The sequence below is a fragment of the Pomacea canaliculata genome, linkage group LG11 (genome assembly GCF_003073045.1).
Source record: "Pomacea canaliculata isolate SZHN2017 linkage group LG11, ASM307304v1, whole genome shotgun sequence".
Taxonomy (NCBI): Eukaryota; Metazoa; Mollusca; class Gastropoda; order Architaenioglossa; family Ampullariidae; genus Pomacea; species Pomacea canaliculata.
In genome coordinates, this window is record NC_037600.1 from 14,958,352 (window position 1) to 14,970,859 (window position 12,508).

At 38.4% G+C, this 12,508-nt stretch overlaps 2 protein-coding genes across 4 annotated transcripts in view; both read left to right on the forward strand.

Moving 5' to 3' along the window:
• LOC112575924 overlaps positions 1-3,012 on the forward strand; it is an 8,401-nt gene extending 5,389 nt beyond the window's left edge. The window contains exons 6-8 of the mRNA XM_025258067.1: positions 1-89; positions 542-768; positions 2,195-3,012. The exon at positions 1-89 is cut by the window's left edge and continues 235 nt beyond it. Of these exons, the coding sequence (XP_025113852.1) occupies positions 1-89; positions 542-768; positions 2,195-2,366 (488 nt within the window). The 3' untranslated portion in view covers positions 2,367-3,012. The remainder of the gene's footprint in view (positions 90-541; positions 769-2,194) is intronic.
• Positions 3,013-3,907: 895 nt separating this feature from the next.
• LOC112575851 (GTPase IMAP family member 7-like) lies at positions 3,908-11,720 on the forward strand. Of its 3 annotated transcripts, none has more exons than XM_025257919.1 (8): positions 3,908-4,190; positions 4,461-4,498; positions 5,565-5,864; positions 6,473-6,769; positions 7,905-8,083; positions 8,497-8,820; positions 9,605-9,813; positions 11,264-11,720. In XM_025257919.1, the coding sequence occupies exons 2-8, from the start codon at positions 4,486-4,488 to the stop codon at positions 11,436-11,438; spliced, it is 1,497 nt and encodes a 498-aa protein (XP_025113704.1). In that variant the 5' UTR covers positions 3,908-4,190; positions 4,461-4,485; the 3' UTR covers positions 11,439-11,720. The 3 variants fall into 3 exon arrangements, with proteins under 3 accessions (XP_025113704.1, XP_025113705.1, XP_025113706.1); XM_025257920.1 differs by having other exon boundaries at positions 3,920-4,190; positions 6,479-6,769; XM_025257921.1 differs by lacking the exons at positions 3,908-4,190; positions 4,461-4,498 and adding an exon at positions 4,563-4,728.
• The last annotated feature ends 788 nt before the right edge of the window (positions 11,721-12,508 follow it).

The following is a 12,508-nucleotide window of genomic DNA, read 5'->3' on the forward strand; positions in this document are numbered from 1 at the left end:
CAGACCCTGAGCACGAGGGACTCAGCGAAAATGAGGCTGTCAGAAATATGCTGGACAACTCGCCAGACAAACTGAAAGAACTCGTCAAGGTTGGCAGCCCTTTGTGTTTTTCTTTCTACATTCCCACATCCTCCTCCTTTTCATCCTCTTTCGTCTATTTTATTTTCATCCCTATTGCCCCTTCTTTTGAATAATATGATGATTCCTAACTAGCGAAAGGCATTGCTGTTAAAGGTCTTCTACATTGCAAAATTCTATACAATATACTTTTTTTTCCGAGATATGAAGATACATATCTTCAAACATTACATTGAACAGAAAATCTAAAACACAATCAGATTTGTACATGGAAACGATGATACTGCCAAGGTTTCATACAAGGGATAAAAGATAACAGAATTATTATGTAAATTAAGTGTTTCCATGGACAACTTTGGCATCACGAGTGTGGCCTTTTCCTGCGCATGGTACGGGGTCATTAATTTTGTTTAACCTTTTATTGAATGCTGTAAACAGTTGTTATAACTGTTATTTTTGACAGGGAGCAAATAATCGGTACATTGTCTTCAACAACAAGGGCACACCTCAGCAGAAGGCCAACCAGGTCAAAGATCTTCTGCTGTCGGTGCGCCAAGTGCTGCAGTTCAACGGTGGCAAGCCGTACACGAACTGTTTCTTGGAGAAGGCGGAGCAAATCATCCAAGAAAGGGAGACTATTCTTGTCAGTCAGCTGCCTGAAATCCCAATGACAAGGAGAAGCAATCGAAGGTTAAAAGCTTCTACATGATTTTATCCTTTTTTGAAAAAATTGTAATCCCATCTGAAAAGTCTACTAGAGTGAAGTAAATTTGCTTCTTACCTTCGCTTAATACATACAGTCTTAGCAAGAACTCAGTAGTAATAGCGGTCGTCCCCTGACCTTTTTTTTTTCCTTTTTTTTTCTTTTTTTTTTTCTGTTTTGGAGGTCGTGATGGGAGTGAGGTGTTAGAGACTTTCGTGAACCCTTCTCAAGACCGAGACCTCTAGATAATCAGCAAACCCTTATCATACCCCCGTGTCTGTGTATGGTAGCGGGTGGGTAGGGGAGTGTTTCGGATTTTTCTGACTCTTTAAGTGTACGAAGATGTTTGTAAGCTTGAATTTTATTAACTATGGGAGGTTGTTCACTGTTCACTGAGATTTCACAGTATTATGAGCCCAGTCCATGCTATTTCTGTTCGGCCTTAAAGGGATTCTAAAGGCAAAATAAAACTGCTTAGAATCGTGTAAAGAGTAGGATAACTTTGAATCTCGTCTATTTATATGTGTGCTCATGTGGAAAATGTTGAGGGTTTTTTAGTAGAATGTTGTGTTTAATAAGAGAAATTACACGGGACTCTTTGTTTGCTTCCACGATGTCTCGTTCTCCGTCACGTGACCCTATGACGTGTGGTTTCCATAGTGACAACCATGCCTCGAGAATGTGCTGCACACGATTGCCACAAAAAGATGGAAAAGATTCAAAATTTTCTTTTCATCGTAGGGTCACGTGACGGAGAACGAGACTTCGTGGAAGCAAACAAAGAGTCCCGTGTAATTTCTCTTATTAAACACAACATTCTACTAAAAACCTTCAACGTTTTCCACATGAACACACATATAAATAGACGAGATTCAAATTTATCCTACTCTTTACGCGATTCTAAGCAGTTTTATTTTGCTTTTAGATTCCCTTTAAGCTTAAGGTTGCAGATAATACAATTAAGATAAGCACGCCAATCACAAGAACATTTATGGAAATTTTCTTCAATCTATGCATCCTGCCATTTCAATCCACCTAAGGTGATATAAGTTACACTCCCTTGACCGAAGTTGTAACTGAAATGAACAGTTTTTATCAACATGTACTGTGTACGATACTTGATTGGCTTGTGTAAGTTTTCAGAACATGTTTACGGACACATGACCGAATAGATAAGAAAATTTTATTTTCATTGTTATTTGCGTCTTGGAATAGCTTTTTTGTCTGCCCATGGCTTACAGCTCTCTTCCGCTTCTTCTTCCAATTGTCTCCCCTATGTCTCCTGTTCCTTCTCCCTCATGTGACGTGTATTCTATGTGTGACATGCAGTTAGTCTGGGCTACCTGTACATATACCTCATTGCTTATTCAGATCATGTAATAGTTTGTTCCTCTACCTTTTCCCTACTTACAGAAATTCTTCCAAAGAGTTGGAGAGGAAGCGTTTGGCACGCGACTTCGTTCGAGAGGAGCTGGTCCAGGAGTCGCCGGTTCTGAAGAACATCAAAAAAGCCCTGCACAAGGCCTTCAAGGTGTTCTTCATGAACAGCGCCCCACGCCAGGGACAACGATGCTGTATTTTATAAAGATGTGTCTCGTGATAAGAAACTACTGACAAAAAAACGTTCGTCGAATTTTATAAGGGTGCGTCTAACGGAATGACAGGAAAAAAAAGTTTGTTGCATCTTATAATAGTACTTTTTGTCAAATTATACGACGGGGACAATTTTGGCGCATGCCATCATGAATCTGTATCCCCTGATGGCTCGCAGACGATTTTTTTGAACTAACTTCTAGAACGAGGCTATTGACATAACAGCTTCCGGTTTAGCGAACGACGACAAGGGCTCATTCATGCTAGAGGCCGTTCAGACAAAAGTTTCAATCTGTTGAGAGACAGGACTTGTTTGAAGCGGAAGTCTGTCTGTCAATTGCTCGCCGAGACTAGCAGCGGAGAACTTCTCTAGAGGCCGAGCGTTGGTCTCGGCATACAGTCAGCCATCCACCTATACATGTCCGAGGTACCATCGTATGAGATTAATAGAACAATTACCTTCGATCTCTTCGTGTCAGGAACGTACGCTCACACATAATTTTGCGGGGATCAGAGACTTTCAGGAGTTTCATGATGTTTCATTCGTAATTGAAAGCCAAAAAAGTCCGTCTACTGACAAGTGATATGTTTTGGAGGCATTAATAAAGTTTTAATAAAAACAATGGCAATGACCGAAATAAGACTCGTGTGTGTGTGTGTTTTAGAGAGAGAGATGATATCATTTATTGATTCAAGCACATTTCAAGGATGAGAAAATCCTTCCAGTGAGTCTAGACAACATACGAATAAAATCTGGAGAACATATTCGGAACATACTACAAATGTTAATCAAAATGCAAACATCTGTCAAAGACTATATATAAACATGGTCATCTAAATAGGTATATACTTACATATTCAAAGCCTCCACCCCTCACCAACACACAAATATTTCTTTCAATATAACCTATCATTTCTTGCACTCCTCACTCACGTAATACAAAATCTTGTACAACCCTGACAACCCATTTTCTCCCCTTAAACCTCTCCCCTTGCTCCATCCTCCAACTTCCATATACACAATTGTACTCCTGGGTAAATAGACGAGGTTCATGAATACGAGACCAGAGTTCCCCGTACTAAGGGAAGTAATAATGAGCTATCGAACACGCGAGCTGGAAAAGTTATCTTTCTTACTTTTGTAGCCCACACTCAACATTGAAGTTCTAAAATAATACAATCAATTAATCCTGTTATTTTTTATGGATCCAGTTTATCAAAGGTGAATACAGTATGTTCATACATTACATGATTTTTATATGGAAAAGTTCTGCAACAAAATATTGAAAATAATGATATTTTCCCACAGCCAAACACATTATGCTAATCATTTAACTTAAAGAATCCGCTTGTTTTTCCTCTTTATTTTGTACGTGTAGTTTTCTTTTACATTTGAAAGCAAGGAATTATATCAAATTAATTTACTCGTTCAGCGTTTTGTGTTTTGTTCGACATCGTCTGCTTTGTTTTGAATCTACAAAAGTTATCCCCTCCTGTCTTTCTAAGGATCATTCGTTGTTTTGAATGACTTGGCATGTTTACATTCCGTAAATTATAATACTACAGTGCTTTAATACTGTGGATGAAAGACAAGGTCACTACATTTATTGTATGAGATCTATCTAGTAACATAATAAATGTCCTACGAACAAATCTTTGAAGGCGATGAGGAAGATATAATTAAACCACGAACTTATATCCCCAAATAAACTACGGCAATTACGTCATGATCGATGGATCTCCGAGACTGGGAAACCCCTTTCTCCGTCGACGTCGTTTCGGCACCTCGCTAACATAGCAAGAGTATGACTGATGAGTGAGTTTTGTTTGTTCTTTTAATGAAATATATCTTATCTCTAGATATTTCTATCTTTCACTTTTAATATCTCGTTTAGTCGTGATCACATGCTTCACCAGCAATTTTAGTTTATCAGCTCATTGCCAGATGCACGTCTACACATTTTATTTTTCGCTTTTTTTTTCAAAGTTCTTCCAAGATACAATAATAAGCTCAGTGACAAATGCTACAGCAATAATTGATATGCATGGGTGTATATACATAGTGTTTATATTTATGTTCGTGCAGGGATACCTGATTCTTACTCAAAAGCATGGATTCAAGAGGTAAATTGTTTCATTACCTTCGCCATCCGTAACGAATTCTCTGGTGTTAGTGTCTGTAACAGGCTTTTTTTTTTTTACATGGTGGGGTTGTTAGCCCTACCACAACCTAATTTACCTCCAGGTGAGATGTCCACCTTAGTCGCCTCTTACGACATGCCTGGCTGGATGGCCCTATTCTTACAATGCTCGCTATAGGCAAGCATACCCAGGGGTCCCACAGGGCTCAAGAGGTAACTAGCACTCCCATAATTGCATGAGATATATAATTACAAATAAATAACTTGTTTAACTGAAGTTTTGGTATCTTTTAATGAATTTATTCTTCATTAATTATTAACATAAAATAAATACTTTCAATTGCAATGTAAATAAATTATATAATGCAGTCAAACTGCTTGTGTAGTCAAACAATAATTATTGCATGTCCTACATGAAACAGTATCTTTAGTCATAATAATTGTAAGACTGATTGACCAATTGAGTATTATTGTAAGGTATACATATATGTATCTTCCAGTGTTGCATCCATTATGTATTGTGTACAAATAACAAAATGTAACTAACCCAAAATGACAAGGTACTTTACAGGATTTTAACTTTAAAATAGTAGATGGTAAAGTTATTTAGATGGATCTGCCTGAATGCAGGATTATTGAATGTGTTAAGCACCATATAAGCACACACATAAAAGAAAAAACAAGAGGAAAAAAGACCAAAGTGAAAAACAGCAGTTGGTGGTGGACTGGGTGGTTAAAGCTCCTGTTAACATAACAATGAGAACTGGGTAGGGTCTTGGCTCCAACATGCTTCTCTCTGGAGGTGATACCCTTGCCCACTGCTCCTTTTTACCTTTGTTGATAAACCATGTGCCTATCACTGGTGAGAGCTGTCCAGTCAGTAAGCAAGTTTCAAGCACATGTCCTATTCCTTCTACTCTTGTCAAGCTTACTTTTCCTCATGCAGTATGAAACTTTACACTGTTGTTATCATCTGTGACAGGATGATTTTGAAAAGAAATGTTTCTTAAATGTAAAGTTGAATCATTGAGGTTTTATTTCTGACTTAGGGCAAGATACATGGGAATGCTCAAGGTGTACTTATCAGAACAGCATTGGTGTGAAGGAGTGTCAGATTTGTCATCAGCAACTGGGGCTTCACAATAAGTCATCATGGCAATGCACAAACTGCACTATGTTTAGCACTGATCCTCACCAATGTGAAACATGTGGTCAGCCACGATTGCTTGAAACCATTCAGACTGGGCAAAAACATAATGACACCGAAGAACAGGCCTCAAATAATCAGACACAAGAAGCAGGGTCAAAGGGAAGATTTGAACAAAGCAAGAATTCAGACAGCTCTGCAGGTAAAAGGAACAGCATTTTACACTAAGCTGATAGATTGTTATGAGTATGTACACTCAGGAATCATTTGGTCATGAACTGCTAAAGTCAGGTATCAATTACTTTGTCACAAGGTAAAATAATTTATTAACATTGATGATACATGTATATAGTAAACTAATGTTTTTACTATTTTTTTAGCTTTTTTTTTTACCCAAGTTTTTTTGTATTGCTCTTGATTATATCTTATAACTCTCATATGCTATTGTAGATAGCAATGTAAGGTCATTGCCTCTGTGGCTATAGCAAACTCTATTACTCAGCTGTCCAGTAAAAATTAGGATTTAACATACTAAATGCCATTTTCTGTGGAAGCCGAATGTGTTTTTACCTTAAGTGGGTGTGGTTACCATGACTAGACTAGCATTCATTTCATGCCTTGGTATATCTTGCACCAGTTTCTTTCTGCACAAGTCTAAAAAAAAGGTGATAGTAAGAAAAAGTAAGGATATGAACTTGACTCTTTGTATAAATTATATGAATAAATTATAAATAATAATAATTATTACAATGAATTATTAACTGCTTGGCACTTTGTAAGGTTTTAATAATAAAAAACTCTGTTACTGAGGGGCAGGCTGGTACTGTAAGAAAAAAGACTGCAATAACTTCAATGCTGTTGAGCTGTATCGGTGCAGCAAATGTGATGCTGTCAAACCATACCTGACATCTGCAACTCCACCACCAGTAAGACGGCCTATTAGAATTGCATCTGGTGAAGAAAAAAATGGTAACATGCGCCACATGCCTGATGCCAATCAAGACTCTGATGAAAGGACAGGTTATCAGCACCAGGCTGCCAGGTTAGATGCAGAGAGGTGGAACATATCTTCCAGTGTGGATACTGCACTGACACTAGATGAAACTAGTAAGTCTCCATACAGTCACATCAGTTTGATGGATTCATGTGCTGCCAGGATCAGACCTGCTTCCGCTTATCGCTCTTACCTGTATGGTAGCTACAAAGCTCTTCCACTTTTATCTTTCTTTTGCCAACTTAAGCTACCCCACATATTACACCGAGTGCTTCCTTCTCTGCTTCAGCTGTTGCCGCCATGTTTTCCTTGTCTTCCTGTTTTCCTTCTTGTTGTTTTTACTGTGGAGCTGTCCTCTTGTCTGTGTACTTGATTGATCCGTCTCCAGATCTAAACATTACAATTGGTTCCTTGTCTTTTATTTGCACATGCAAGGAGTTCCTTATTGGTTATCTTCTGTGGCTAGCAAATTTACAGGATTCTTCTCAGGCTAGTGATATGGAAAGATGATAATTTTGTCATATCCATTTATGTCATTTTCCAACATTCTGAATCATGAAACAAAGTTAGGAGTATGCAGTTCTTTTGAGTGTGGTTGCTGTAGAGTGCTGATTTCCAGATTTTATGCTTACTCTGCAAAACATTCCTTGCTGTACTGAGTCTGTTTTGTATATAATTTCCAGCTCCTCCATTACTTCAAACAACACTGCCAAGACATGGGGATTTTATCTTTTATCATGGCTGTCTACTCCAACTGGGTTAGGATTTGGGATGTTTAATGTCACTTTTTCAGTTTTCTTCTTGCTGATTGTCAGTTGCACTGGACTAGCATTTATTTCTAGATGTTATTTTTTTCCCTTGCATATGATGAGACAACAAAGCAAGATTGTCTGCATACTAGAACGAGTCTTGTCATGGTGATCCTAGCTCACTTGATAACTTGGGATTTTGTTGTGTACTCTGTTTCATCACCCAGTACGTGGATATATTGACGAGCACTGCCAATGACAGGCAATCCTGGCTAACTAAGCAATAAAAATAACTAATCATTATTATTATCATCATCATAATGTCATGCATAGATAAAAGCCAGAGATTGTATTAGATTTTGGGATGCATATTATTACCTTTTTTTGTCCATTTTTTACCTAAAGTTAGACAACAAAAACTTTTGCATCAGAAGTCACAGTTGATGATCTTGGTTAAAGCTCAAGGTTTTAATGAAGAAGTTTTTTTTTCATCCCCCAGCCATTGACTTTCCAGACGAAGAGTGCCGCATAGTTTTGGTAGGAAAAACTGGCAGCGGTAAAAGCTCCACAGCTAATACTATTGTTGGTCTAGAGAGATTTAAGGTTAGTCCTGCATTCAGTTCCACGACGACAAATTGTCAGCGTTATAGACAAGATTGCTTTGGCGTGCCAGTAGAGGTGAGTATTCAGTTGTCATTAACTCAGTCAATATGGACATATTGATGCAATTGAGCTGTTGCTATAAAGACATTCATATTTGCAGGTGCTAGCTAGCTGTATAGGAAGAGTTGATGGATGATGCACATTGACAGAGTGAAATCAAAAGAGACGTGGCACACCATTTCGCGCAGTCTTAGAGGATTTAGATTATGCAACTGAAATTAATATTTAATCATTAAAATTTGATGGTTTGATTTCAATGGTATCACTGACAATAACATCAGCATACATAACAAATGTGTTGTGTGGATGAATAATATAGTGGAAATATACTTCAAGTTGAGGATCCTTCATTAGTAAAACTAATGATTCCCCAAGTATGCAGAAATAATCCTGTGAAAAAAATAAAAGGGATCTTTACTGAGTTACAGGTTGTGGACACACCAGGACTTTTTGACACAAGCTTAGATGAGGAAACCGTTATACGAGAGATTGCCAGGTGTGTGGCAATAGTCTCCCCTGGTCCTCATGCACTTATCCTGGTCCTTCGCCTTGGTATTAAGTTTACTGAGGAGGAGAACAAAGTGGTGGATCGGGTTCGGGACCTTTTTGGGGTGCAGCTAATGAGGTATCTCATCATCGTTTTCACTTGCGGAGACACTCTGGCTGAAGGCGACAGTGTGGACGATGATGAACTGACATCTCTAAAGAAGATGCTTGAAACTTCACCACCTAAGCTGAAGCAGCTTGTGGAGGTAACACACAGCTGATTATATTAAGCTTTCAAGATAATGTGACACAGGGACCCAGAAAAATGACAGAATAACAAAAATTTCGTGATAAAATTACTTATGCCAGACATATCTTTTGGTTTCAATTTTTTTCCTTCGTATTCCTTTCCGCCCCTAGTGGAGCATAGGGCCACAACTTTGGAGTTGCAGTTTTTGTAGGAGGGGTTGTTTTACGGGGTGGGGTTGCTAGCCCCACCCTCAAGCCTCCTTCTTCATCCGGGCTTGGGACCGGCAGGTTACCCGGGGGTGTTTCCAGGCGGAGTTCAATTTTTTTTTCTTTAGAAAGACTAAATTGTTAAAATAAAGTCACTAAAATGCTTCCAAAATTTCAGCAGCTACTGAGACAGTGTCAGGATTTATTGATTTGGTGGACCCTTTCTCTTAATTATCAAATTATCTTTCTCAATCCTGTATGAACAGTTTCCTCCATTTGCTATATAAATCATGTGGAGATTTTTATATTGCTTTACTGAAGAACACATGTTTAGCATATGTGCCTCCAGTAACAAGGATTTTCCATGAACTTTTATGTCAAAGGAACAATAAACAGAGCAGATTGATTATCATTGTTATGGATAATTAGTGTGGAGGACAAAACTAACCATTTGACAAATTATCAACTATATGAGACTTACACCTTGAGAGGAGTTAAAAGTTACAACAAAAAATCCAGTGTTCGTAAATAAAATGTTATTTTTCTGGAATGAATTATCAGCCTTCATCCATTCCACTTCCTGTTTCTTTGCAGTCAGTAAATGACCGCTATGTTGTATTTAACAACAAGGGCACACTAGAACAGAAATCAAGGCAAGTCAAGAAGCTTCTGCTGACTGTCAAGAAACTTTTGTCGGTTAATGGAAACAAACCATACACAACTGAAAAGTTGAAGCAAGTGGAAGAAATCATAAAGAAGAGAGAACAGGAATGGACTCAGGAGTTATATGGAAAACAATTCAAGTTGGTCTTTACTTTTTGTAAAAGTGTTATTGCACATGTGTATGACGGTTTATAGATCATTCTGCGTGGCTAGTATATACTGTTTTCATTGTGAGAGAATGTTTTTAGTTTAGTGGGGTGGTGTACATGAAGAATCTTGATATTTAGGATCAGTGTGGTTTTCTCCCAAGTCATATCACCCCACAGCATGAGTTAAATCGTCCCAGCTGTGACCATTTCGTTTCAGATATAAGACCATTTCTTCCCAACACCAAAACGTCAAATCATCCCAGGCCAAAAGACGAATAGCTGACCGATGACATAAATAGCTGTTAACGTCAGGTATTACCGAAAGAGCCACACGTTGTTTGAACAATATAGATCCGCAAGCTCAGCTGCCTATTTTAAAACAATACGTTTATCCACCATTTTGATAAGCAAAAGTGCTGATGATGTATCATACAATGGTGAATAAATGAGATTTTTCTCTTTAAACAATATTTTATCTTAAAGATTTTGTCGTCATTTTATTGTGAACTTTTATTTAGGCTTTTTTGTATGCGTTATTTGGGCCGGGAATGATTTAACTTTTCAGTGTTGGGACAAAATGGACAGAGCCGCTACGATTTGACCAAAGATAATAAATACTATCTTTGATTGGACTCATGCTGTGGGGCGAAATGTTCGGTGACTCTAAGTGTTGGTGGGTTTGAAAACAAGAGTCCTGCCATTTCATTATTATTTAATTTGTTCTGGGAGAGACCGAGTGATGAAGAATTTGGAGAAGGCTTGGAGGGGAAGGAAATTAGGGTACTTATCAAAACATCGGATGACCAGTCCTATGCCTCCAACCAGACATTTTATTTGCTAAAATGAGATCCAAACTCACAAGAGTCGGTTCGCTCTTTACCACTGGGGCATAGTCACTATTCTACTTTTTTTTATTCATATAGTGCATTCCTATAGAGTATAGAGGAACAATAAGTTTGCCTTACAAAAGCCAATAACGGAGGACCCCTTAAACCTAGTTCGCGCTAGACAAAAATCGCGTGAGGTCACGTCGTTCGCTTTGCTCAATCCAGACAATAACCCTACGCCCTATGTTATTATTTATTTTTTGTATAACGCTGCCGATAGCTTCTTAGCGGCTTCAGAGTCTGCTTTTACTTGTTAACTGGGCCCACTACTGCTGGCCCAGGTAAGAGAATTTAATGTGTTTGGTCACTGACGCCGTCACCTAAGGCGGTCTTTTCTATTTACGAGTGTTGTCCGCGAATTAGACGAGAGAAATTCGATTGACCTTTCTTCTCTGGCCTCAACGATGGAAATTCTCTGCCCTCTCTTTGCAAGCTGGGTCTTGGAAGCTTTTATTTCTAGCCCCAAACCCCACATTTTTTTAGAAATACCTCGTGTTAACTCCCTTTATAATTTGTAAAACACTTTTAAACAAATATTTTTTACAATCTTTCAGATCTGGACCACAGCTGCGGCAGGCACGGGATTTCATACGAGACGAATTTACCACAAACACGCCACTCCTGGAGAAGATAATAGAAATACTAAAGCCTATCTTGTCGACATTTCTGAAGCAGTTGGTAACTCTTCTTGCAGTGAGAGTTGCTAAAAGTTCTTGCAACATTTCTTGAAAGAAAACTGGGTTAGCATGACGGTGATAATATTTAATTATTTAACTTTCGACAGGCCAGTGTAACAGGGTCTTTGCTCTTTTCTGAAAGGGAAAGCGCATAATTCACTTCTCCTTTATGCTAGGTTGTTATTGCTTTATATGCAAGGTGTGTGTGAAATTTGCGTTGCGTAGGCATTGTACTGTGCGTTGTGGATGTGCGGTCTTGCCAGTTACACTCTTTTGTGACCAGTGTGTTACTAAACGGATTTAATATTCTTGAATAAAGTATATATATATAGAAGGAATACAGTCTTTACATCTTGGTTATTATTTTTGTCCTTTACCTCCTCTGTGTAGCTTTGTCTTAAAAAATAAAATTATCTCCGTTTCTCTTTCGGAAGATGAAATGCACACACACACACATAAGTTTTGAAAGTACCATGTGGCTGTGTGCCGTAAGTACATTAGCAGGAAATTCCAAGCTGTGGGTCCAAATACTGTAAGAGATCTCTTGCCAAAGGTAAACAAATGGCACATACTATTAAGAGGTACTACACTACTACTAATAATAATGATAGTAGGTTTAGTATCCACGATTTAGTAGCCTAACCGGCGGCATGTACATTATCCCCTATCCCTCTGCCTTCTCCACCTTCCAACCCCCGTCCCCAAAAAAAAAAAATACATAAGCAAGTACCAACGCAAAGGTAAATAAGGATTTCTTCAACCTAATGCTTACCGCGTTTATACCCGGTCTGTGACATTTAATGGGAATAAGCTGAGATCCAAACTCACAGTCGCCTGTCATGATGACAAGTTCTTCATCAATGGGACATTGGGAAACTAATTATTCTGCACCGAATCATAAGAGAGCGAATGAAGGTGATGTTCAGCTCTTCTTTTGCTGCTTTGGCGACCCCATCGTGGTCCCGAAAGGTCTATCCCGTAGGTTTGATTTTTGGAAAATGTGTAAAATCATATCAATAGTTTGGGGAAAGTAAGTTGAAGGCTCCATTATATTGTCACGAATGTCACATTCATTCTCTTTTGTTTCATTTTTGTCCTTTCCCACCTTCTATGTGTATCTTT

Excerpts from the sequence above, each read along its gene's own strand:
- LOC112575851 (XM_025257919.1), top strand. Across the intron at positions 6,770-7,904 it reads ACTGACACTAGATGAAACTA|CCATTGACTTTCCAGACGAA; the intron begins GTAAGTCTCCAT and ends TTCATCCCCCAG. Across the intron at positions 8,084-8,496 it reads GCTTTGGCGTGCCAGTAGAG|GTTGTGGACACACCAGGACT; the intron begins GTGAGTATTCAG and ends ACTGAGTTACAG.